General features: G+C 39.0%; 3 protein-coding genes and 2 long non-coding RNA genes across 12 annotated transcripts; 3 read left to right on the forward strand and 2 right to left on the reverse strand.

The window, feature by feature from the left end:
- Positions 1-954: 954 nt before the first annotated feature.
- LOC131303805 (butanoate--CoA ligase AAE1-like) lies at positions 955-5,850 on the forward strand. Its single transcript, XM_058330838.1, has 2 exons — positions 955-1,357; positions 4,225-5,850. The coding sequence occupies exons 1-2, from the start codon at positions 1,028-1,030 to the stop codon at positions 5,662-5,664; spliced, it is 1,770 nt and encodes a 589-aa protein (XP_058186821.1). The 5' UTR covers positions 955-1,027; the 3' UTR covers positions 5,665-5,850.
- A 449-nt stretch (positions 5,851-6,299) lies between these two features.
- LOC131303806 (uncharacterized) lies at positions 6,300-8,704 on the reverse strand. Of its 3 annotated transcripts, none has more exons than XR_009192209.1 (2): positions 8,397-8,704; positions 6,300-6,864 (listed from the first exon to the last, which is right to left on the reverse strand). It is a non-coding gene; the product is annotated as an uncharacterized LOC131303806 (long non-coding RNA). The 3 variants fall into 3 exon arrangements; XR_009192210.1 differs by having other exon boundaries at positions 8,151-8,698; XR_009192211.1 differs by lacking the exon at positions 8,397-8,704 and adding an exon at positions 7,977-8,144.
- Positions 8,705-9,060: 356 nt separating this feature from the next.
- On the forward strand, positions 9,061-11,239 carry LOC131303807 (uncharacterized). The gene is made up of 2 exons (XR_009192212.1): positions 9,061-10,405; positions 10,560-11,239. It is a non-coding gene; the product is annotated as an uncharacterized LOC131303807 (long non-coding RNA).
- A 968-nt stretch (positions 11,240-12,207) lies between these two features.
- LOC131303808 (nuclear intron maturase 3, mitochondrial-like) lies at positions 12,208-14,998 on the reverse strand. The gene has a single exon (XM_058330839.1). It carries the CDS (start codon positions 14,954-14,956, stop codon positions 12,659-12,661), a length of 2,298 nt encoding a protein of 765 aa, XP_058186822.1. The 5' UTR covers positions 14,957-14,998; the 3' UTR covers positions 12,208-12,658.
- A 5,771-nt stretch (positions 14,999-20,769) lies between these two features.
- On the forward strand, positions 20,770-25,099 carry LOC131302635 (uncharacterized). Of its 6 annotated transcripts, XM_058329377.1 has the most exons (4): positions 20,770-20,995; positions 23,352-23,417; positions 23,516-23,642; positions 23,764-25,099. In XM_058329377.1, the coding sequence occupies exons 1-4, from the start codon at positions 20,966-20,968 to the stop codon at positions 23,799-23,801; spliced, it is 261 nt and encodes an 86-aa protein (XP_058185360.1). In that variant the 5' UTR covers positions 20,770-20,965; the 3' UTR covers positions 23,802-25,099. The 6 variants fall into 6 exon arrangements, 2 of the variants coding, with proteins under 2 accessions (XP_058185360.1, XP_058185359.1); XR_009191830.1 differs by having other exon boundaries at positions 20,772-20,995; positions 22,568-23,642; XR_009191829.1 differs by having other exon boundaries at positions 20,773-20,995; positions 22,557-23,417; positions 23,516-25,099.
- The last annotated feature ends 1,021 nt before the right edge of the window (positions 25,100-26,120 follow it).

Raw genomic sequence — 26,120 nt, forward strand, 5'->3', positions numbered from 1 at the left:
ATACTCACCTTTAATTCAAAAAATAATACTTAATTTTGTTAACGGAACAAGAAGTGCTCAGGGGCCTCTTTCTCCGGTTGTTGAACTCCACGAGTGAGTGTGTAGCTCCTACAGCCTACACCTATGTATGGTGGAGAGGGTCTTGAAGCACAATTAGGAGATGGTCATGGACTCCAAGAGAACTAATAATCACTTTGTTATTTGGACACCATGGCTTTTTATATACTCCACTTATCATCCCAACTAAAGTAGGTCAACCTTTGATCATTTGCATTGAGATAATTAAAATTTAATAAAATAAATGACGGAGCGTTTTCTATCCATAAAACTAAAGTTTTTGTAGAAAAATATGTCAAAGCCATCTTTGTTGTTAAATTTAACTTGCAATCTTGACAGTTCCAAATCGGTCACATCATTCAGGCCAATAGCTTTACATAGAAAAATAAAATGTGCTTAACTAGATAGTCTAAATTTTATGTAACAAAAATAGCAAAAGATGGATGTGACTATTATTTTTTAACTTGTTGATATTTGAGAAAGCCATTGAACTTTGAAAAGTTCTTTTGACACCAAACGGACCACTATTTTTTTTATCTATGAAATGATCAACATGCAGAATGTAAATAGAATATTTTCCGTATCCGTCACGAATTATTGCTCGCAGTACCAAAAAATCATTTACAAAAATCCCACCATAGTATTTTGGTAACGTACCATGAGCACAACTGAATATATTTAACCCCACCAAATAGCTTTTCAAATTTTGGCTCCGTTCTGCTAATGACTATTTTTTTAAGTACTTATTTTTCGTTTTACGAAACAAATCACTTTTACAATACATAACCATAACCATAATCATAACCTTAACGGAACGGGACCTTATTAAACCCAAACATTAAGCCGATATATTTCACTAAGTACTAACCGTCAAACCAACCTTTCGTGGCTCCTACGGTGCACATGTTCTTACTTCTTTTAAGCTCCAAACCACTTCCAATTCAACTCCATCTCTTCTCTCTCTACCACCATGAATCGCTACCTCAAAAGCTCTCTGACTATCTTCATCAATGGGGCGAACAGATTCCGACCCATTTGCAGCCAAATCTCTCGTCACCTCTCCCAATCTTCAGCCAATCTCGAACCGGAGCTTTGGGAATCGGTGCCGGGTCTGGTCCGGTGCCCGGCCAACTGCGTCCCTCTCTCTCCTATCAGCTTCTTGGAGCGATCCGCAAAGGTTTATAGAGAGAGGACTTCGATTGTGTACGGTTCGGTCAAGTACACCTGGGAGGAGACCCATGAACGGTGTGTTAGACTTGCTTCTGCTCTGACCCAGTTGGGGATTTCACGTGGGGATGTGGTGAGTTTTACTCTATTCACCCGTTTTAGAGCATGTACACCAGCTTCTCTATATCACACTTTTAAGTAAAATAGAGAGAAATTTCTCAAAAAGAAGGCTGCACCAGTCCAGCTATCAGCATAGGTATTTTACAAATGGGCACTGTAGCTCTCCAAAAGAAGCTAGGCACTATAGCAAAGGAAAAAATAAACAAATATTATCTCTATGATGCACGCCTGTTCTTTTCTCTCTCCTCCGAGAACCAAACCCAGTCTTCTTCTCCCTCCTCCAAGAACCAAACCCAATTTTATATAATTCTTAAATAGTGATGGAGAGAGTAATAGAGAAGATTGTTGTAGTGTGCAAGTAAAAAATGAATAGGTAAAATAGATTTTGCACATTTTTGACTAGGTAATATATCTACCATTGGTGTACATGTTCTTAAGCTTCATTGTGAGTAATTTGTGTCCGACTGCTTTTCTACTATCTCTCTTAAAACGAATTAGTGTTAGGGACGGTTTCAATTTAGTTTTTTATGTTATTCGATACAGGTCATATTCGCAAATCTATTTTTAAAGTGGTCACATGAGTGACATTTTGCAACCGAATCTATGGTGGCATGCACTCCGGGCCCAACAATTGGTTTGGTGAAGTTGACATATTTCGTAACCGAATCCATGGTGGCATGCACTCTGGGCCTAATAATTTGTTTGGTGAAGTTGACATTAGGGTCTGTTTGAAACTTGTGGGAAGTAAGAGCATCTCCAGCCTTGACCCATTTTAAGACTCAAATTTAAAAATGGGACAAAAATCACAAAAATTTCTTTCTAATTTTTGACCCAAACCCTTTCCCATTTTGGATTTTACCCATTTTTTTACCCAAATCTAAGACAACTTTTGCCTTGACCAATTTCTCCAACGGCTAGTTAGAGAGAGTGAAAAAGAGGGAGATGTGTAAAATTTGGGTTTGATGATTGGAGATGTGTCTACCCAAAATGGATTTTTACCCAAAATTTGATTCAAATTTGAGAAAAAATATGGGTGAAGGCCGGAGATGCTCTAAGAGAAGAAAAGCTAAAATTGTCAAGAAAGATAACGTGACATTAGGGTGCTTTTTTTCTCCTCACTTTCTTCTCAAACCAAACAAGGGAAGAGATGTTTTTATTTTTTATTTTTTATAATTATATATTTTTCTTTCTTTTCAAGATCCAAACAAAGCAATCCTTTTGTCAATGCTTTATAATTATTATTTATTTTCTTTGCTCAGCTTTCATCAATCCTTTGTTGTAAAGATGTGATGGGTCCTAAAGATCTTATTGGGTTTTTCTGTACATGCCTTTGAGTTGTGAGAAAGGGAGTCAAAAGAAATTTTTTTTGGTGGTTTTTCAATTTTCACCAAATCCCCTTTTTTTTTTTTGTGGTTCTTCACTACTCTTTCTCCCTATTTCTAGGTCTCCAAATAAGTGAAAAGTTTCTTCCTTTATCATCCTTCCTCATCAACCAAAAGGGTTGTTATTTTGTTCATTTGGGTATATTAATTAGTTCATGATTTTGGGCAAAGCGCGAAAATTTCTTGGGTGATCAAATTTGGAGCATTGTATTTCTGTTGTCATTCCATTCATTTATCTTGTGTTTCTATTCTCATCTGATTTGTCAATCTCTGGTTGTTTGTGTTGAAATTGGTTTGTTAATGAACCTGCCTATTTGAGAAGGAACAGGTTATTTTGGAGACTAGGATATTTGCTTCAAACTTGATTTATTTCCTAGTGGATCCAATAAGTGGGAATCGTGGGATGTGCCATCTTGGCTGAACACGGTGTACTTCTCAATCCGGTTTCTAATTGTACGATTTCATTAGATTACTGTCGAGTATCATAATCTACTTTCTACTATGAACCATAGTTGTGAATCCCGTTCCGTACCGGTCGGTACCGGCCGGTACGTCTCGGATTTATGAGTTTCCGGTACCATAAGCCTTCAATACCGGTCTGAATACCGGGCCTTATCGGTCGGTACCGGCCATCTCGGAAAATACCGGACGAGACGAGGTTACCGGAAATTTCGTCCGGAATTTTGCAACGAATATTTTATTTTTTTTTGTAACCCAATTTCAGGAACCCAAAAAAAAAAACCACTATTTCCGCCACTATCGATGCTTCTCCCCCACTCTGAACAACCAATTAAACTGTAAAATCAAATAGTAGATGGAGAGAGAGAGAGAAGGACAGAGTGATAGTAAAATGCTCACTGATTCACCGGGGACGGCCATGTTGAGGACGATTTTGGTGGAGCAATTGAGGGTGGCGGAGTCAGAAACCTTTTCGCATTTCTCAAGTTTGGATTTGGAGAGGATTTGGGTGCCGGAGACGGAGTGGTGAAGAGAGAGAAGACAATGGAGAGAATCATGGTCGGCTTGGGAGTTCCCCTTTTGTTTTCGACAGAAGCGCTTTGAGCGGTAGTGGGGCGAATTTGTACATGAGAGAGAGAGAGAGAGAGGTAGTGGGGGGAATTTGTACATGAGAGAGAGGAGTGTAACCAACGTCTTATGACTTTTGTTATTGTTAATAGAATTTTTTTGCGCAATTTATACACTTGTAATGTTTGATTTTGGACTCCAAATGGTGAATTTTGTTGTCTTAATATAGATATTTTATGATGAATTGCATAGTATGAGAGATTTTTTTGAATTATAATTATATATAATATTATATATATTGTAGTTGCGATAAATCCGAAACGGTACCCGGTATTTGACCAGTACCGGTACGTACCGTACCAGTAAGAAAACCGGTACCCTAACTGGTACGGTATTCAGAACATTGTACTATGAACACTTCCACTCGGCATATCTTGATGCTACATGTCTGAATATGGTAATCATTGAGCAGGTTGCTACATTGGCCCCTAACGTTCCGGCAATGCACGAGCTGCATTTTGCAGTCCCAATGGCTGGAGCAGTTATTTGCACTCTTAATACACGCCATGATTCAGCGATGCTGTCAATCCTATTGAGACATTCAAAAGCTAAGGTCATTTTTGTAGATTACAAGTTGCTTGAAATTGCTCGTGGAGCACTTGATCTTCTTGCAAGTCTTGAAACAAAGCCACCTATTTTGGTCTTAATTCCTGAATCCATAGACTCATCTCCGACAAGCATTACTTCTGACACTTGCGAATATGAGAGACTCTTGGCAGCTGGACTTGCTGAATTTTCCATAAGACGGCCGAAAAGTGAATGGGATCCAATCAGTGTGAATTATACTTCTGGCACGACGTCGCGTCCCAAAGGCGTTGTTTATAGCCACAGAGGTGCCTATCTCAATGCCATTGCGACTTTTCTTCTTCATGGGATGGTCTCAATGCCTGTTTACCTGTGGACGGTGCCTATGTTTCACTGCAATGGGTGGTGCCTTACTTGGGGAGTGGCAGCCCTCGGTGGCACTAACGTATGCATTAGAGACGTCTCTCCTAAAGCCATTTTTGACAACATTGCCCTCCACGAGGTAACAAACATGAGCGGAGCGCCAACCATCTTGAGCATGATTGCGAATTCTCCTTCCAGTGACCGAAGACCGCTTCCTCACAAAGTAGAAGTAATGACTGGTGGGGCCCCGCCACCTCCACAAATCTTTCTCAAGATGGAGGAAATGGGTTTTGGGGTGTCTCAGTTGTATGGGCTTACTGAAACTTATGGGCCGGGAACATCTTGTGTATGGAAGCCCGAGTGGGATTCTTTGCCTTTGGATGAACAATTAAGGCTCAAAGCACGACAAGGGGTTCAACATCTCGGTCTAGAGGAACTAGATGTAAAAGATCCTCTCACAATGAATAGTGTACCAAATGATGGAAAGACGGTTGGTGAGATAATGTTCAGAGGAAATACGGTAATGAGTGGATACTTAAATGATTTGGAAGCAACGAAGGAAGCTTTTAGAGATGGGTGGTTTAGAAGTGGTGATCTCGCTGTAAAACACCCGGATGAGTATATCGAAGTCAAGGACCGCTCGAAGGATATTATAATCTCTGGGGGTGAGAATATTAGCAGCATAGAGGTGGAAACAGTGGTATATAGCCACCCGGCGGTGCTTGAAGTTGCAGTAGTCGCAAGACCAGATGATCACTGGGGGCAGACACCTTGTGCATTTGTGAAGTTGAAAGAGGGGTTTCATGTGAATTCAGAGGAAATAATAAAGTTCTGTCGGGATCGTCTGCCACATTATATGGCACCCCGGTCGGTCATTTTTGAAGATATTCCAAGAACTTCGACAGGAAAGGTGCAGAAGTTTATTCTGAGGGATAAGGCAAAAGCCTTGGGCAGTCTTTCTTGAGCAATCAATCCTTTGGCATTCTTATGCAGAAGGTAAACAAGCTGAAAGCTAGTGTGAGTATTTTGGTATATTTCCTGTTGCTTCCTTACTGAAGCACTGTTATCACTGTATTTTGCTCGAGGTTTACGTTCGGAAAAAATGATCGATAAATAAATGATACAGAAAGAGAAAGTCAGAGAGGCATAATTTTTGTGTGTGTATTGTTTGCCTTTTTCTTTAAACTAATGTGCGCAGAGATACTACTCCCAGTCTGTATCTGGATCCTGAAAAAAAAAAGGCCGGGGATTTTGTTCATGACATGAGGTGAAAAAATGAACTAGAATTCTTTACCTATACCATTCCAAAGACAAAACCAAGATCCAAATACTCGGGAGAGAAATCCACGATGTCTACCAGTATGGTGAACGATATAACAAGTCAAAGTGAAGCAGAGAATTTAGTAGTTCAAGCTTTAGTTTCAAAAACTTGTCGAGTTTCAAAAATGTCTACAGTCGAACCAATCAAGAAACCAAGTTCATCTGGTACTTGTGGACTCATCCCATTGCATTATTGGGCAAACCATCATGCTATCAATTCAGAACATCCTCTACCTTGGAGACTGGGATTCAAAAAACTGTGAAATAAACATAATCCAATGTGAACCCTTTCTGAATTCCTATTTTCCTCGATACCAAATGCGTAGAGAGTCTGAAATTTCACTATAAGAAAATTTGACCCTTGAAAGGTCATTATTCGAATCAACATAATATTCTTTGTTTTGGATTTCATAATCAAACAACCAAGACATAATTAAGTGAACTGAGAATACCTAACAAATAATGGAAGAGAAATTATCAGTTGGGAAAAACAAGCAGCTTTTAACCCCTGGACCAATGGACAGTGTTACAGGAAACTGTGTGTAGCAGAAAATTTATCGTCTTTACAGTCTAAAGCTCCAAGGACGGCATCAATGACTTCCAGGGTGGAGCTATCACCACCAAGGTCCTTTGTCCGGTACTTTCCCTCAGTCGGATGTAACCCGTTTGACAGCAGCTTCTATTCGATCAGCAAATAATGGGAATAGGAGATGTCTCAGCATCATGGCTGAAGAGAGAAGCAAGGTCACTGGATTTGCTTTCTTCTACTCCAGCACTTTCATGTTTCCCACATTTCCAGCTGAAGCATCTTGCTCGAAAACAACATGATCAGCCCTGATGTTTCCTGCAAAATAACATATGAGCAGTTCAATACATATGTACCAAGAGCATTCTGTATGAACAAAAGAACTCAGGATACGGGAAAGACATTTTTTCAGACCAAATGGACTTTTTGTGGTAATATCTAGTTACTACAATACTTTGCCATTGATGACGCAATTTCATACCCTGATCATTTCTACACAAACAGTTTCTTAACAAAACTACATGTTTGAATGAAACATACACTATGCAAGAACTACAACCATTTAAATGCAGAAGTGAAAGAAGTTGGGCTAAGTTACAAAATCAATCAGTCGGCATTGGACTGAATAACTTCTGGCAGTTACCTTTCTGATACATTGCGATAGCTTCTGTGTCCAGAAAATGAAAAACAGAGATATAACAAATGCTCCTAAAGCTGAGGATATTGGCTGCAGCTGCAGATGCTGTTAGTTCCAGAGCCTAGCTTGTAGCTACCATACACTTGTTTTCTCTTGATTATGAGTACCCTCGTAGGTAGGAGTAGCTTCTAATAGTTTCATTTTCTTTTTTATTCCACCAAATATAGTAACAGAATGGACGGTTGTGTGCTTATAACCAGCTGCAGATGCTGTTAGTTCCAGAGCCTAGCTAGTAGCTACCATACACTTGTTTTCTCTTGATTATGAGTACCCTCGTAGGTAGGAGTAGCTTCTAATAGTTTCATTTTCTTTTTTATTCCACCAAATATAGTAACAGAATGGACGGTTGTGTACTTATAACCAGCTGTTCCTCCTGAATTAAGAATGATGATTCAAATAGCTGGGGTAAACCAATGAGCTAGGATATTAACGAGCTAGCTGGATTAGCAATGGTTGAGCTTGAATAGTTCCAACCTCACCTTGCACCAATCCAATTATTAAAAAGTAAAATGGTAAAATTGATGCGCAAAAAGTGCATTTGTATCTGTTCAAAGTGTAAAGAAATCTGTCACTGTAAATTACAAATCGTAAGAATGCATATTGAGTTTTAACTTCTTTGTCCTTACCAGTTAAGAGAGTGTTGTCCACCACTCAAAATGAAGATACAATCGAGTACGAAAATCTCACACCCGAACCCCTAAATACGCTCACTTATACAGGAACACACACTCACCCAAGCTTTGCTTGGCACTTGCACACTGTGTTTACAAACAAGTTTCCGAGCTCTCTTACTCCGAAACACACACACACACACACACACACACACACACACAATAGACATCAGATGCTAAGTTCCAGAAAGGAATATTGACAGCCACAAGCAAGTGTGATGGGATGAGTACACTACAATGGTCTAAGATAGCAATCCAAAGTGAACACATTGGGAAATATAACATTGGGAATTCGAACCATCTCGCCAACAACTTCAAGGGATAATCATTTCCATTCTAAGAACTTCAAATCTATAGCAAAAACCAGTGCTTGCAACATCAGTAAATAGCCTCAATTTAAACAGGCAATGGAACAAGAAATCACGCGATATTATTGCCGTAGAACAATTAAAAGCTTAAAAAAAACTTCAAAATTAGCTTACTGGTTATCAATAGGGTTGAAGGATGGAAGATTAGAAGTGACGATGGAGGAGTGAGACCCCGAACAAATCTCTCTCTCTCTCTCTTCGTCGGAGTGAATTTATTCTTTGATAAAATGGGTTCGATCCAGTATGGCCAAACCTATTTTCATAACAAAGAATTCACTCTGATCATCTCCGATTACGTAAAATTCAGAACCCGATCAACGTCATCTTCAACACTGTTCATCTTCTTGACAAGATCTACAACATTAACAATTTCGATCTTCGAGATTAGCCGGACTGTGCTCACAATTCGACAAACTCAAGCTGCAGTTCGTATAATCGACTTTGCGACGTCGTTGCAATGGACTTCGCAGGTCCAAACTGAGCAGTCCAGATGAAAATGGAAGGCGTCGTTTTTGGCAATTTTTGAACTTATTTTGGAATTATTTCGATGATCCGATTTGTCCATGTTGTACTAATCTCCAGTTAGAATGTTTATGTTGAATTTGATATCAATCGAGTACACAATGGTATTTAATCGGAGATGATATTTTCTGAAAAAAAATGGAGAAAATTAAGCTGTACGCACTTGATTATAACCTTGCAAAATTAAGAAAATAGATTTTGCCGCACCGGATCAAACCCGATATTATTACGGAGTCACGCCAACGCGAATCCTTCCACTGGCGCTACAATACATAGGCTTCGACAATCGACATCCTCCCGCAGCCGCCGCCGCCGCCTCACCAACCCACGCCGCCGGCTTTGACGACCAGCTTTGATTTGTGTTTAGAATCAATTATTGTGTCATCTTTTCTTGCATCTTTTTGTCTTTGGTGAAGTTTAGAATGTCTTATTTACAACCTGAGTTTTGTCCTATCTCCATTTTCTCCTGTATATGGCGTACGGTATTACAAATTGATGCAAGGGTATATGCCTCCCGCGTGTTCGACAAATGGCTTCTAATGCAAGCCGTTTTTCGGCCTCTGGTTTTTTTGAAGTCTTGATTCGATAATAAACAGCACAATTAGGATCCATAGCTTTGAACCCATTCTTTCATCTGAAGTTTTATGGGCAGTTAAGCTTTGTATGACTTGGAAAATCACGGATGAATGAGAAAGTTTCGACACTTGAGTGGCTGTTGTTCAATTCATGTAATATGTTACTAGGAATGATGAATGACTTCTACATGGAAATGTTAACCAATTCGCATTCACAGGTAGTTCTGCTACTATACCCATAGCCCGAAGAGGATATCTTTGTACGTTTTTTTTTTCATCTTCAAAATAGCAAATATGATGTTGCGTGATGGGCTAAAAGATCACCAATTTGTTTACCGCGACCTAGGGAGAGTACGGTGTAGTAGTCATAAGGAGAGGGGAAATGGAAGGGAGATTTGAAGTGAAGATCAGGAATTCAGGATTGGGCTTTGTTGTTGAGATTAAGTTCACATCTTAGAGATTGCTCGCGTTGCAGTACATTGATAGTCTTTTTTATCAAGTGATGATAGAAGTCGAAGATATAGTCTTATTGTTGTATCATCTCCTGATATTTTTGACCCTAGCATCTCAGGTTATGGGTATGTATATTGTTCCCATTTCTCTCTACTTGGTACTTGGTAGGGATTATATTTGGAGGTTTTGATTTGTGTGTGTTCTATTTTTGTTTCTTGGACCTAAGATCTCGAGTTGTAAAGTTTTCTACTTTCGTTGGCCCAATCGTGTCTTCAGAGTCCATCTGGAGAGTTTTATAGTCATCTCGTCGTGTCCTTTAGGCGTGTCCAGAGCTTTTTTGTAAATCTCTTTTTTGGGTGGTCATGAAGTTAGTTACTTGTTTATTTTTCTTTTCACTTGTGCAAGATTGTATTGATGAGATGAGGGGGAAGATGGAATTTCATGATGATTTTGTATCTCTGTTTCCTCTTTTCAGAGATTGATAAGGATGTTGGATGGATTGAATTTCAAGGAATTTGTAAGCATTCTTGTCCGCATTTAGTTCTCGTGCAAGGCTACATCAAAAAGACAAATGTAACGGCTCTTTCCTGTTCCATGAATTCATCAATTCACATTTATTGGAGGCAGTGCGGGCACCACGAGAAGGCAGTTTTTATTTTTATCTTTCTTATTTTTCAATGTCGAAATAACACAGTACATGCTTTCCTGTGGTTTGGTTATCTTCAAGGTTTATGATTCTGATGGCAATGGAAAGGTTGCATTGATATGTTGGATGTTCAGCGGGATTTGAACTTTTGAAGTGAAGATCATTGAGCAGGTTACTACATTGGCCCCTAATGTTCTGGCAATGCACGAGCTGCATTTTGCAGTCCTAATGGCTGGAGCAGTTCTTTGCATGCTAATACACGCCATGATTCAGCAATGTTGTCAATCCTATTGAGACATTCCAAAGCTAAGGTCATTTTAGTAGGTTACAATCCTACGTGAAATCAAGCCCAGAGCGCTTAAATCACCAGGAACTTAAACAAACAAGGGTAGTCAATAAAAGGTTTTATAGTTTAATTTTCCTGTTGCATAACAGAGAACTACGTTTGGAGGAAACCCAAGTGCTATACTTGGCAAAATGACTAGCATTACCAACTGAACAAACCTTATCCGAGCTGGATGCATCTTCACGATAACGGTTCGAAACTGTTGACTTACAGGTACAGGGTCAGTTGAGCTTTCCTAAAATTCAGAACTGCTAGCTCTATGCTGCCAGCCGTTATTCAGTCCAATGCCGACTGATTGATTTTGAAACTTAGGCCAACTTCTTTCACTTTTGCATTTAAATGCTTGTAGTTCTTGCATAGTGTATGTTTCATTCTCAAACATTTAGTTCTGTTAAGAAACTGTTTGTGTAGAACAGATCAGGGTGTGGAATTGCGTCATTAACAACAAGTATTGTAGTTTTATATTACCACAAAAAGTCCATTTGGTCCAGAAAGATGCCTTTCCCCGTATCCGGAGTTCTTTTGTTCATACAGAATGCTCTTGGTACATATGTGTTGAACTGCTCATATGTTATTTTGCTGGAAACATCGGGGCTGATCATGTTGTTTTTGAGCAAGGTGCTTCAGCTGGAAATGTGGGAAGGGTGTACAGTTGATTATGTTTACTTCACAGTTTTGTTGAATCCCAATCTCCAAGGTAGAGGATGTTCTGTATTTGGCTTCCTTCGTTGTGTATAGGTATTTTTTAATATGTGGGTACTCGGCTCAATGAATCTATTAATTCAGGTGATCAATTTCATTGTCCACTAATTGGGCTTCAACCCAAATCAGGACAAAGCCCTATAAGGATTGACTCAACACAGGCACTAATAGCATGATGGTCCATCTATTAATACAATGGGACGAGTCCACAGGTACCTGATGAACTAAGTTTCTTGATCGGCTTGACTGAAGTCATTTTTGAAGGGCCTTTGATGGATTTGGCCTTAGACTGATAATTCCTACAGTAACATTTTTACACAGATGAAATTCATTCTTACTGTATCATTCAAAATCAAAACTCTACTGTAACTTGACACTCTGTATGGTACACACAGCTTAGGACAAATTTGGAAATTGAAAACAGTTTGGCGCTCACTGAAATGAAGTATGCCTTTCTGACTTTCTCTTTCTGTATCATCGATCATTATTATTTTTGCACGGAAGCTGCCTTTCGCAGAAAATCTTGCAACAAGGAAAACACATCTGAATACCTGAAAATAACATGTGTATCCACAAGTTACAACAAGCCAATCGCAGGAGAACTAGAGACAAAATCCTACCTATGACTCCTCTTCCACGATGATCAAGCTACTAGCTAATACCAAAAGCTCAAAAAATGACTTTGGTTAAAGAAATAAGGATAATCAACATTCCCATGTGTATATCTCAGTGTTGTCTGCAATGATAACATACAAAGGATCGTCAACCTAAAGAAGCCCAAGCATTTGTGAAGCATTCTTCTAGTGACAAGGGCAAGCCCAAATTGCTACATAATTTTTGAAGGCTTTTGGTAGTCTGTACAACTCAACTCAACAATCCATTACAGTTGACAAAGAAGTTACAACAATCTCTCGAGTGCAGCTTGATGCAGCAAACAGCCTTTTGAGCAATCAAAATTCATGATACTGTATACAGAGAGGAGGAATCAAACACCATTCAGTCCACGTCAACAAATGAAGTACAATCGATATCTTGGAGAGTAATTTTTCCCGTATGTAATGCGTTTATGTGATCACAACATAGAGGGAGACACTTGCGATTCAGACATTCATGAATCGTGCCCAAACACCATTCAGTCCACGTCAACAAATGAAGTACAATCGATATCTTGGAGAGTAATTTTTCCCGTATGTAATGCGTTTATGTGATCACAACATAGAGGGAGACACTTGCGATTCAGACATTCATGAATCGTGCCCATCCCATGAACCCACTTCTTTTCATCTGACGGGTTTATATTCAAATCTTTCTGCAGTAACCGAATTCGGTACACAATAGTGTCTGTTCTGTCGCAGAAATGAGCGACACATTTGTATGAAGGCTCGTCAGAAGCCAATCTGATCAGAACCATTGTTATAGACCCATCCACTGGTTTTGGATCCACAAGATTATTATCTCCCATCATCTTGATCTCCCTTTCTGTAGGAAAATGCACTTCTTCAACTCCATTAACATCAGGAACTTGCAAATCCTTAGTATAGTGTCTGATTGCCTCACGCTTTGTCGCTTCATGCTTTTCTGCTAATGTCAAGATACAAGAGAACCTTAGGTGATAAGTTACACAAGTTTTCACCATTTTAAAGTTGTGGCAACAGCAAAAGAAATCAAGCCATCTTCTCCCTACACCCGCATACCATCTTATGATATCACTATCTTCAAGAGGCATGAGTAGGCCAATGGGCCTAGGACGGCCCATATGATTTGTAAATCCAGCCATTTTAACTGCCTTCCTTATGAGTTCTATGGGAGCAGAGACTTTTAGACACAGTTTCGCCAAATCTTCAACTGTTCTTTCAGCATATCTCCGTTCCTCTTCCTCTTCTATCCTCCTCTCTTCTTCCTCTAATGCCTTTCTAGCTTTCTCCGGCTTCAAATATTTGTCAACTTGCTCTTGAAACTTATCATATGATTCCACAAGCCCTTCGGGCAATTGATTTCGTATTCTGCTTAAAGAGAGAAAATCACCAGCAGATAGCTCCCTATGCCAGCTCCATCGCTCATCCAAAGTACCCAAAAACTCATGCACTGTTTCATCAGCCCATGTTCTAAAAATTTGTCTCACTTCATTCTCAATATGGAAATCAAATTTGAATCCATTACTCTGTTTCAACTTCTTAAAAACATGACCCATAAGTTTCACCCCAAGTTTCTTCCTGTTAGTCTCTCTAGCATTCCTCAATTCTAATGACCTAACTTCTTTCTGTCTGAGGTACTTCTCCCGTGCCCTAATCGCTTTCTCAGACATAGGCGGACGCAGAACTGAAGGAGGAACGGCCTGAAGTTCCATTCCCAAAAAATCAATCTTTTCTGTAATTGCACTATGAATCGCTGTTTTCACTCTATCTACCCTCAATTCCAAAGTATTTTCCAAAAAATCTACAACCCTCTTCTTCAAATCCATAGTCAACATCTTTGTCCCTGAAGTGACCAATAGTATCTCATCCAAGTACCTAACCACATGAATCTTCAATGGCTTATAGAAAACATTACTAGACATTGTTTCAAGCTCATCTGACTCGAACTTGGGATTCTCCCGGTTTGTTTGTAGGCGTAACTCTTGAATTTCCCTATCAAACCCATCAAAATAAACATTAATCAAAATCGAACTCAATGCGCTTTCTTGAGGAAACCCCCTCCCTAAATAACATCCACCTAATTCAATCCTCACCACTCCCAATTTAAAAAACCTCTTGATCACACCAATCAACATCTCATCTCCAATTTTCTCTTCCATAATAGAGCATAACATCTCAACATGATCAAAATCAAACTTTTGTCGATCAAACGACACTGTAAACCACCAACTAGGGTTTTCTACGTAGTTCTTGAGGTATCGAATTGCGGTGTGTCGTCCCATACCCACTCTCCCACCATAAGCAAACGTAGCGAACCTATCATCATAAACAACCTCTAACACAATCCTAATAGCTTCAATCACAACTTTGAGCTTCAAATTTGGAAGAACAAGCGACTCACCTCTCTTACCCATTGACCCGACCGCCACGCAGCACGACTCGACGTCGAACCGGTTGTTTCCGAGTTCGGTCGCCGTTTCTTGGACCCAGTTGAGAATGGGTGGCTCGGGCGAGTTGGGTTGAGTGGCGTTGTGGGTTTGGAGGGGTTTGAGGTTGTGGCAAGCGGTGAGGAGGATGGACGGAGAAGCGACAACATTTTGGAGGAGGTTGGAGAACTTGCCATGGCGGTAGTGAGAGAGGACTAGGGTTTTGAGCTGGGGTTTGGTGAGGGGTTCGATGGGAGTGTGTTGAATTGGGTTTGAGGAGAGAGAAAGGGTTGAGTGGAGAAGATGAGGAAAGAGAGTTGGAACTGGGACACAGCGTAGTGCGGTGGCTCGCCGGAGGTTCAAGAGCATTGCAACGGCGGTAGACGGCTAATAAAGTGAGAGGACTGAACACTGAAAACAATCTTGTTCGGCTAAATAAACCACTTAGCTTATTTTTTATTTTTATTCAATTTTTTTTTATATTTATTAATTTTTGATCAAGTTTTTGAAAATTATTGCTTCGTCATGACGGAAGAAAAATAATTTTTTTGAATAAAAGACAAAAATAAATCAATAAATCAATTTTTTCGTCTTTATTCCAAAAAAACAAAAGAATTTCGATTGTAGTCTTTTTGTCAATTTTCTGTTCGTTTTTATTTCTTACATGGTATATTCTTGTCATTTCTTACACGGTATATTCTTGTCAATGAAGACGAAAAAATGAAGACATTCATTTCTTACGCGGTATATTCTTACACGGTTTGGTGATTATTTTTTCGTCTTTATTTTTTGTCAATGAATTTTTACACAGTATATTTTTGTAATGATTTCTACAAAATAAATGTCTCAGATCATTGAAAATTGAAGCATGTAGGTAAAAAATCGTCTGTGCAGTCCCCCTAGGAGTTGAAGACGCCAGGTTAAAGGGGAAACGGGTTTCATGGTTTTCATTCAGTGTGGCTAAACCTATTTTAAGAATAAAAAATGGACAGAAATGCTTCAAGATCAGGTATCAATCTATATCCAATCAACAAGATTTTAAACATGGTCTATGGTTTTAGCAATTTATACAAAATGAATGTCTCAGATTATTGAAACATGACAAATCTAGGTAGAAATCTTCTTTACAGTTCTTCTATTCAAATTATAGTCTCTTCAAAACGACGTTGTTTTAACATACTTCGCATGTTAAACTTGCGAAGTCCATTGAATTAGCTCAATGGCTTTTCTCTCTCTCTCTCTCTCTCTCTCTCTCTCTCTTAGTTTTTTTAGTCAATAACTTCTGCTGCTGCCTCCATTGCTTTTTTCATTTTCAATATTGCTATTGATTTTGTGCTCTGAAATTCAACAAACCTTTGCATTATAGTTTTTTCTCATAAATTTATAGATCCTCAGCATCTAAAATTCCATCAATTTGACTACCACTACCTTGAAATTCTGATTCATGTGTGCCCAACCTCATTTACTGTCCATTTGGCGGAATTGGTGAGAAAAGAGAAGAGGGAAAAGAAAAGAAAGGATTATGTTTGGGATAAAAAGAAGAGAGAACAAGAGAATGGGAAGGATAATGGTATTTTCCACCTTAGTTGAATAATTCATGAACAAACAATAGTAAGAAATGTTATCCTTGATATCGTCTTCTTCGGAAAAGATTAACGAGAGATGATAGAAGAGAAGATAGTTGTATTTTGCGAGTAAGAGAGGGGAAAGAGTTCGGAAATCTATCCTCTAAAGCTATCTAAACATATGATTAGGAATAAGAGTACATTGATTATTGCAAAATAAAATTTCCAATTGATAAAACCTGTTGCTTTTCATGTTGAATTCACCTTATCGCTTTCTGTTACAGGGTTTTTTTTTCTTCCCCTGCAATGTTTGGCTTTTGAAAAAATTTATGCGGATTTCTTAAGATTTTATAGGACCATAGTCATAGACACAATATTCCTTTTACACACTTGAGTTGAGCTTTTTGTTTCAATTTTGTCTTCAATAGTTTAACTTCAGACTCATGTAAGCATTACCTAAGTTTGCAACCTCCATTGACTCACTACCATCCCACTGTTATTGAAAAGTACTAAAACTTAACCCATAATGTGTTGGATGCAAGATTGTGTTTGTGGCGCCGCACAAGTTGGTGGTACTTTTGAAGAGTTTGTTAAATAACTCGATATGGTTAACTATTGTTGTTAAAAGCAAGCTTTACCATTGGGCAAGCTGCCTTCTGGTATAATCACTTCTCTCCACCAATTACATATTGAACAAAGGGTGTGTTTGGTACCAACGATTTGGGGGTGGCCTTGAACGAGCTTGAAACCGATTCTTTGCATCCATTTATACAACTAATAAAAATACCAACCTAAAAAATTGCATACTAATTTCAGTTTCATTCAAATGTTGATGATATCATTTTAGACGGGGAGGAAGAAAGCGAGACACCAAATCACTTGTTTGAGATCAAAGTTGGGTGAAGTAGAGGATACCATGTTTCTGTTAGTTTAGTGCAGATGAAGATTCTTTTCATTCTTTCGTTTTTGTCTTTGATTGGCAGAACTTGTGTTTTGTTTGTTTAGTTAAGCTGTATGGAAGATTATAAATTGAAGTCCATTGGCCTGAGTTCAAAACAAGTGAATTGAACTATTTGGTCTTCAACTTACTGATCTATACTCCATTTGTGTCCTCCGAGTGTTATGGTGGCAGGAATATTCACCGTGTGTATCAAGGGTCTTCCTTTTCGTGTTTTAGTGGATGAGGCTTCGAGGGAGGTTGGCGGCTTATTTGGTTTGCTACCAAATCATCAGAGTAGATGTCTTAAACAAGTGCAGAAATTCTGTTCTTTGCATTAGCTGCCATGGTGGAGGTCTTGGCTGGGATTGTAGCTCTTCAATTGGCTAGGAGCGATTGGATTCACAATGTGGAGATACGGACAGAATAACATAAAGTAGTTCATAGATTTAGCGCACAAAGCAGCCATACAGTAGTTCTAGCAATTTCGTTACCACTCAAAAACCGACTAGTCCACAAAATAGTGGATAAAATCTACCAAAACAACCTATAAACCCATAAATTAGCCAAAAACGACAATGGAAATAGTCTTTAGAATAAATTTAGCAACGAGAAAACCATCACAACCAAAGAATTGTAAAACTAAAAATGAATGTAGTTCATAAAGTAAAAAAAACAGCAGCATCAATCCTCAATTCCAGAACAAATCAGCAGCACTAACCTCCTCCTCCAAGTTCAAAACTAGCCGGCCAAACTAACCCAAGGGCGACCAGTCAAAACCTTTTTGTTTCAATTTTGTCTTCTTATATAGTTTACCTTCAGACTTTTTTTTTTCGTATGCTTAACCTAAGTTTGCAACCTCCATTGACTCTCAAGCACATGTTTCCCTATATACTACTGTAATTCTAAAGGACTAAAACTGAACCCATAATGTGTTCGACTATTCAGGATGTATTCGTGGTATGGCACCAGTTGGTAGACTAGACTGGTTAATCCAAAGTTCAATGAGCTACAAGTCGCAAAATACCGCCAATGTTTGGCCAGATCCCATAATATTTGTTCTAGGCTTCTTGCATTTCTACCAATATGGCTTCCACCACTTCTCTAGCAACGACATTCACTCACACATGATCCTTTTCCCCCCCAACATGACCTCCACCCTAGATTCCATCAACTTCCAAATTCAAATCAAAGTGTGCAAGCTTGCATATTTTTAGACAGCAACAATGTACCCCTTCTGAAAATTTGGCACATTAATGAACCTCAACACAAAAATTTTAGAACAGGGCTGGAAAAACTTTACAAAGCTGCTTTTGTTCATTCAGGTGGATCCTCAATTTACTAACTATAGTCTTAGTTTCATGAAACCCTAGGTGTGTCTCATGTTTCATTTCTGTTTTTTAGTTGTGGTTTCCACAAAATATCTTCTTTTGTTACTTTGTATCCTGTTTGATTCATCTGTTCTTAGTTTAGAGGAGGCTGGCACCTCAGTATATCCATAATCTTCTACATGGCTCTCAATTCGTTAACAGCTAATTATGTGGTGAAGCGCTCGTAGAAGCTTTACCAGTCAAAAGCTTAGGCTATGCTACTTGCTTGAAGTAATTTTTGTGATCCTTTCTTTGTAGGAGAACTCGAAAGAGCTCACGAGAATTGCTTCCCTAATGTTTGAGAGATACGGGCAAATGGATTAATGGTATATTGTCAGATTGTTTTCTCCCCTTTCTTGAGTAGTATAATGACAGTGCTTTTGTTGGATCAATCATGCTCTTCATCATCTATTGTCTCCAGCAGGTCAAGCAAAATCATTCTTCTATCAACTTCTTGATTCGTTGCCCATAAAGCATGTTTCTCAAGGAGCGAAAGGAACATGGTTTATTCACATGGTAGTGTGTTCTTGGAGGGTTCCATGTATGCCAGGTTTATGAGAACATCTTGGTGCAGTAAATGATGTATTGATCGAAGGGTGTCGAAATGAGTTACTAATGTGTTGAGGGATTTCTGTGTAACTCAATATTCTTCATCAAATGTTGGATTGTGAATGAGAGCCATGCTTTATATTGAAATAGTAACAGAGTAAGAATGCTGGATGCATTGGCCTGAGTACAAAGCAAATGAATTGAACTCTTTGGTCTTCAGCTTACTGATCTATACTCCAATTGTGTCCTCTGGGTGTTATGGTGTAGCAGGAACCGTCTTGTGTATCAAGGGTCTTCCTTTTCAGTGGATGAGTTCGCCGCTTATTTAGTTTGCTACCAAATCATCAGAGCAGATGTCTTAAACAAGTGTAGAAATACTGTTCTCTGCATTAGCAACCATTGTGGAGTTCTTGGCTGGGATTATGGCTATTCGATGGGCTAGGAGCGATTGGATTCACAAGGTGGAGATACATACATATTATTTAGCCCTAGATTTAGCACACAAAGTAGCCATAGAGTAGCTATCACCATTAAAGCACCTCTGAAAAATGGACTAAAACAACCCATAAAATAGCTAAAAACGACAATAAAAATAGTCTTCAGAATATATTTAGCAACGGGAAAATAATTACAACTCAATAATTCAAAAACTAAAAATTAATGTAGTTCATATAGTAAAAAAATAGCAGCATCAATCCTCAAGTCTTGAACAAAACAGCAGCGCTAACGTCTTCTTCCAAGTTCAAAACCATTAGGCCAAACTTACTCAAGGATCACCATCTTTTAGAACCAAGACTCCTGTTGGACAGAAGCAAATTCAGAGAGGTTTGAGTGCACAAAAATTGGAGACATAACAGCCTCAAAGGATAGCAAGAGTACTAAACTAGTGATGATCAAATTCATTCTCAATCATGCTGTGATTCAATCATGAAGATGCAAACAGATCCGAAGCAACTTCTTCCACAATCTCCCCATCTTTACAGATCATTCCGGCGATATACCTGTAAGGATGCAGAGGTCGTTGAGGAGGTTGCTCATAAGCTAGTATTGTCAAATAAATTAAATAAAAAGTAATGCAAGCACATCTCCCACTTATGCATCATTCACCATGGAAGAACTAGATACTCTGTGATGTACTGCATCAACGAAGTGAAGAAGCCACTTTATAGTGCTGTGGGGAGGAGCTATGAGCTCATGGAGGTTGGCACGCTTTGAATTACGCGTGGCCGCAAGTTATTGAAAGCGTGATTATTTCGCACGATTCTCTTGTGTATCAAATGCTTTTTTGGCCGCTAAGAATTACACTTGGCCGCGTATAATTACTCTTGGCCGCCTCGAATTACTTGTGGCCGCATGTTATTGAAAGCGTGATTACTACGCACGATTCTATTGTGTTTCACATGCTTCTTGGCCGTTAATAATTACATTTGGCCACGTATAATTACTCCAGACCGTGTTTAATTACTCGTGGCCGCACTTTATTAAAAGCAAGATTACTACGCACGATTCTATTGTAGTTTACCTGAGTCTTGGTCGCTAATAATTACACTTGAACGCGTATAAGTACTCTTGGCCGCGTTGAATTACTCGTGGCCGCACATTATTAAAAGCGTGATTACTATGCACGTTTCTATTGTATTTTACCTGAGTCTTGGCCGCGTCAAACTACACTTGGCCGCTTAAAACTACCCTTGGCCGCGTCTAGTTACTCATGGCCGCGTTTTTTTGTTAATCGTGTTCAGCAGTCACGCTTGTGTACTGAGATTCTTTTTGAGCTTCTTCAACAAACGCAATTCTCTCTCCTTCCGTACCTGTTCAGCCGCTTCTCAACTCCCAGCCACAAAATTCCTCGCGCGGCTCTCTCTCTCTCTCTCTCTCTCTCTCTCTCTCTCTCACACACACACACACATACACACACACACAGTAATCGGTCGAAGAATCAAGCACTCTCTTTGCAATGGGAACCACAGTAGTCAAGCAAAACCAGGTTCGGTCTCTCTTGTATTCTTTTTGAGGCTGTTTGGCTACACGTTGTTACCAATTAAGCAAAAAACTAACAAGAAATTCTGATTAATAGATTTATAGTTTTGTCGCCACAATTCTGTATAGGTTAATAGATATTCAGCATCTGGAATTCCATTAACGTGACTACAACGACCTAGAAATTATGATTCGTGTGTACTTTAGGTTTATGCCCAACCTCATTTACTGTCCATTTGGCGGAATCGGTGAGAAAAGAAAAGAAATTGTTGTGCTTTGATTAAGAAAAGAAGAGAAATTGTAGTGCTTTGATTTATTTACCAGTTAAAGATGTTGGGATGCTAGTCATTTTTGTAATGTTCATATTGACGTGTACAAAAAAATTTTAAAAGCAAATAGATGTATAAACGAAATGGGTTCTGTATCTATAATGGTGACCCTAGATATCAAAATGGGTTGATTCTTTTTTTTTCTTTTTTCTTTCCCATTTCTGTGTTCTTCAGGACATTTGGTGGTGTGGGTTGTTGGCCTGGTGCTTGAATTTGGTTTTGTAAAACTTTGAAACATCATCATAGTGCGATTTTTTTTTCTTGGTTTGTCAAGGTTCTGTATCTATAGTGGTAACCATGGCTATCAAAATGGCTGGTTTATTCATTTTCCCATTTTTTGAGTTCTGTTTTGTGTTTCTGTGTTTTAAATTCTAAACTGTGCGGACTGTGATATTCTTGCTTTGAGCATTGGTAACATTTCTAGGTCGAATAGATGCTTGAATGCAAATGATGTCGGTCGGATTGAAAGCAAGTAGAGCCGCTTGAGAATTTAACCAGTTTTGAAAGTGTGTTTGAAAACTTAAAAAGTTTAAAAAGTGTATTTTGGCAACCCGAAGTCGAGTAACTTGGTTCATCTGACAGTCCTATATGTTGGGGCCTAGTATTAGGATGGAGCAATGAATACATCTCCCTCATGTTTACGGGCTTATATAGTAAGAAGCCAATAGACACAAATCCTACTCATGATCCAACCAACTCCTTGACTAGATTATGTTCACTATGTATATGTCTAAGAGCTTGAATGGGCCGTCTGTCGAGTTAGGTCTGCGCGTTAAAGCACCATCAAGTTCTGTTATCAGTCTCATGAGCCTAATTTTGGAATCATTGGTGGAATGCCTACAACTTCAAAATATTATCCCTTTAAAGGACCCTGATTCACAGAAATGTGTAATCAAATGTGAGGGCTTTGGCTGTGTTACTGTATGTCGCTTACCATTTTACATGACATAAATCTGCTCTCTTTTGTCCACTGTTGATTCAAGCTTTGGGTTTGAATTCTGTCATTTTAAATAGATTAACCATTAGCTCAAAAGCCAAGTACCATTTTTATCTACCATCCTGCCATATTGTAAAAGACACTTTCCTTAACTTCTTGTTTCTTAATTTTTTTTGTCTTGTTGAATAGTTTAACTTGAGACTTGTGTGTGCATTACATAGGTTTGCTACCTCCATTAACTCACAAGTACCATGCTTCCCTACCATCCTATCCTTATTCTAGACGACTTAAACTTGGCCCAGATTTGATGCAGGATTGTGGTGTGACACCAGTTGGTAGACAAGAATGATAAACCCGAAGTTCAACAAGCTTGAAACCGATTTTTTGCATCCATCAGAATACCAACCCAAAATAAGGCCTCGAGACACCGCCGATGTTTGGCCAGATTTCAGATTGTTTGTTCTAGCAGTTCTACCAATATGGCTTCCACCACTCCTCCAGCAACAACATTCAAACACTATCCTTACTCCTCCAACACAACCTTCAAATACCATGCAACTTGAAATTTCCAAACTTGTGCAAACTTCCATATTCAGACAACAATAACGCTACTGCTGCTGAGAATTTGGCACATTAATGAATTTGGCACAACACTGCTAAACTAACTTTAAAGCTGCTTTTGTTCATTTAGGTTGATCCTTAATTTAGGTCTCCAAGTTTCATAAAACTGTAAGCTTGGCTCATGTTTCATTTCTGTTTTTCAGTTGTTTTTCGGCAGAATAACTTCTTTTTAAACACGGAAGGGTAAGAGAGTAATTCCACTTACCACCCCCGATAGGCAATTGAGTTTAAGTTTGTGTGCGTGCGTGTGTTTAAGAGGGTCCTCATACCCCTCCCTAGCAGGCAGAATAACTTGTTGTGTCACTGTTTTGTTTGGTTCATCTGATATTTGTTTTGGGGGAGGCTGACACTCAGATTCTACCTGGCTCTGAGCTTGTTGCAAGTTAATTATGTCATGAAGAGCTCGTAAACGCTTTAATGGTTAACAGCTTACGCTTTGCTGCTTGACTTAGTAATTTTTGCAATCCTTGCTGTAGGAGATTGAGAGAACTCACTTGAATTGCTTCCCTAAAGTTGGAGAGATCAGGGCAGATGGATTAATGGTATATTGTCATATTGGTATCTTTTCTTTTTGCGTTACTAATAAGATCAATGGGTTATCCATCAATTGTGCACTTCATCATCTAGTTGCCTCTAGCAGGTGAAGAAAAAATCATTCTTCTATCACCTTCCGGATTCTTTGCCCATAAAGCATGTTTTTCAAGGGGCAAAAGGAACATGGTTTATTCACATTGAAGTGTGTTCTCGGAGGGTTTCTGATAAGTCAGGTTTGTCAGAATCTCTTGCTGCAGAAATCAGGGATCAAACCTCTAATAGTTGCAACATTACTGATTCCTTTAAACATGAAAACAGTTTATCAAGTGCTAACAAGAACAATTCGAGTTGCAGATGAAACAAAAGAGGGACAAAGAGAATTCCGCACCTGAACTCTGTACTTCAATTGGCTTTTGGAAGGGTCCATCTTTCAAAGAAACGGAAGAGGGTATAGAAAAATTACTTTCTACATCCTACAGTGGAAGGGCTTGAGCAAAGCCTCGGTGTTGGAAATGAAGGAGATATTGCTACAGAGAAAACTTTTTGCTTCTATTACTAAAGGTGATCAGAATGAGGCTCGAAAATCAAGTGCATTATTGGAGAACCCTAGTGAGACATTTTCAGAAACTGTGTCAGTTTCAGGCGTCATGATGAAATACTTTTCTGACTATGAGGAGGTGACATTTTGTTCTAATTATACAGCTAGAGCTTACAAAAGTTGACATAGAGAGTAAATGAAGGCTGCGACAGATGATAGTTGGTTAGAGGCAAAAGCTAGTGCAATGCCACAGTTTACACCCAAAACTCCTCCAAGAAGTTTTCTTTCTATGTTGCCTACTGATCTAAGTTGCAAAACCTCGAGGAATAACATTAAGAGACCTGATGTTGGTAAGCGTCTTGTCGTGGCCTCAAATAAGCTTGGTATTTCTGTAAGTATGCGAAAATCCGCCGCTGGTCTTTGTGGCCGTAGAGATCGAAAATTACTGGTGCCCAAATCTTCTTCCCTTGTTAGAAGCATACTCTTTGAAGTTGGTAGTTCTTAACTTCTTATAAGGAGTCCGGAGGATTCACACAAAGAACCTCATTGAACTAATTATATAGTGCAGGGGCAGTTGTCCCTGATCATTGAATAATCTTCATCTTGACCTTTTGCTGATGACCTTCCTTAATTGCGATCGCTTCCAAGAGCAGGTAAGAGATTTTCTTGCTGGGTGGGAGCTGAAAAGATTGAAACTTTGAGCCTTGAGGACTTCTGGACTCAGTCTCCCGTAAATATTTCGTTCAGTTGGAGACTCGAGACCCTTCTCAGGCTTGGCTTTTGGTTTGGGTACCATTCCTATGCAGTACATTATGCATCAACTGAAGTGTATCGAAAGAGTCATTTGTGTGTTGACGATTCCTCTTCATCTCAATAGCATATATCCAATTTAGAATTTTGGTGAGACGAATCAGTTGTTTGGAATGATGCTCTGGGTTGTGTGGGACTTCACCAATCCTGTTTCTGTATCATTCTTTCTATCTTTTAGTTTCTGGATTTTGGTTTTGCGTGGTATAGATGGCTGGTGTTTTGTGTTGCTTGAACGCTTTTGTTGAGTTTTGTGCCTGAAAAATGTAGGTAATGGGGAATGGTACCATGAAAATTTAGAATTTGATCTGGATGTTTCTGTTGTATAAAGTATGGAAGTTTTTTTCTAGTAGACCTTGTTGGCCAACGACTTCTAGTGATTCTTGCATCATCTTGTGGAAGTTGATTTGTAGTATCATTTTGTCTCTGTTCTCATTTCCTCAAAGTATTACAAATTGTCTGGCAAATCCTTTTGGAAACTTGTTTTCAAAAATATTGTTCTTACAATGCTTGACCTCATTATTATCATCCACAAATACGACGCTAACTAACAGCTATGTTGACCTTATCATTAATAGACACATTCGATGGTTCATAACCATTTATAGCTTCTTTGACGAAATATACTTAATGATATATTGTAGGAGAAGTCGAGAGAGCTCAACTAACAACCGGAAGCAATTCGCTTGACTTAATGATATATTGTGGGAGAAGTCAAGAGAGCTCAACTAATGATTGGAAGCAATTCGCTTGAACTCTCTCGACTTCTTCTACAAACAAATGGATTAATGATATATTGTCAGATCGTTTTGTCCCCTTTCTTGACTACTAATAATGCCACCGGTATATGTATCAATTGTGTACTTTATCATCTATTGACTCTAGCACTGTCACCTTCCTGATTCGTTGCCCATAAAGCATGTTCCAAGAAGAGAAAGGAACATGGTTTTGTTCACATGGAAGTGTGTACTTGGAGGGTTTCTGATAAGTTGTGTTTACCAGAATGTCCTGCTGCACAAATCAAGGATCAAACCTCTAAGATCCTTGTTTCCACTCTGACGACCGGAAGATAGGGTATTTGGCTCCAAAGTCCCTTCAATATGGGAAAGCACTCGGAGAAAACTGATGTTTTTAGCTATGGAGTTGTGATGATTCTCGAAGTGGTGTGCGATTGATAGAGAAAATTTTAGCCAAAAGATGGTGAATTTGGTTGATTCAGTTTGGGGGTTGTACTCTGAAGGGAAGGTGATTTGAGGCAGCGGATGAGAGGCTAAAAGAGGAGTTCAAGGTGGGGGGAAATGGAGTCCTGTGTTGAGTCAACCCATATAGGACTTTGTCCCAATTTAGTGACCCCCAATTAGTGGAC

This window comes from Rhododendron vialii, chromosome 10a, assembly GCF_030253575.1.
Source record: "Rhododendron vialii isolate Sample 1 chromosome 10a, ASM3025357v1".
Taxonomy (NCBI): domain Eukaryota; kingdom Viridiplantae; phylum Streptophyta; class Magnoliopsida; order Ericales; family Ericaceae; genus Rhododendron; species Rhododendron vialii.

Bases quoted from the DNA above. Each gene is read 5' to 3' on its own strand.
- LOC131303805 (XM_058330838.1), top strand. From the start codon at position 1,028: ATGAATCGCTACCTCAAAAGCTCTCTGACTATCTTCATCAATGGGGCG. The intron at 1,358-4,224 runs GTGAGTTTTACT...ATCATTGAGCAG, and splicing joins GGATTTCACGTGGGGATGTG to GTTGCTACATTGGCCCCTAA.
- LOC131303808 (XM_058330839.1), bottom strand. From the start codon at position 14,956: ATGCTCTTGAACCTCCGGCGAGCCACCGCACTACGCTGTGTCCCAGTT.
- LOC131302635 (XM_058329376.1), top strand. From the start codon at position 20,966: ATGGGAACCACAGTAGTCAAGCAAAACCAG. The intron at 20,996-23,351 runs GTTCGGTCTCTC...TCCTTGCTGTAG, and splicing joins CAGTAGTCAAGCAAAACCAG to GAGATTGAGAGAACTCACTT. The intron at 23,418-23,515 runs GTATATTGTCAT...TGCCTCTAGCAG, and splicing joins TCAGGGCAGATGGATTAATG to GTGAAGAAAAAATCATTCTT.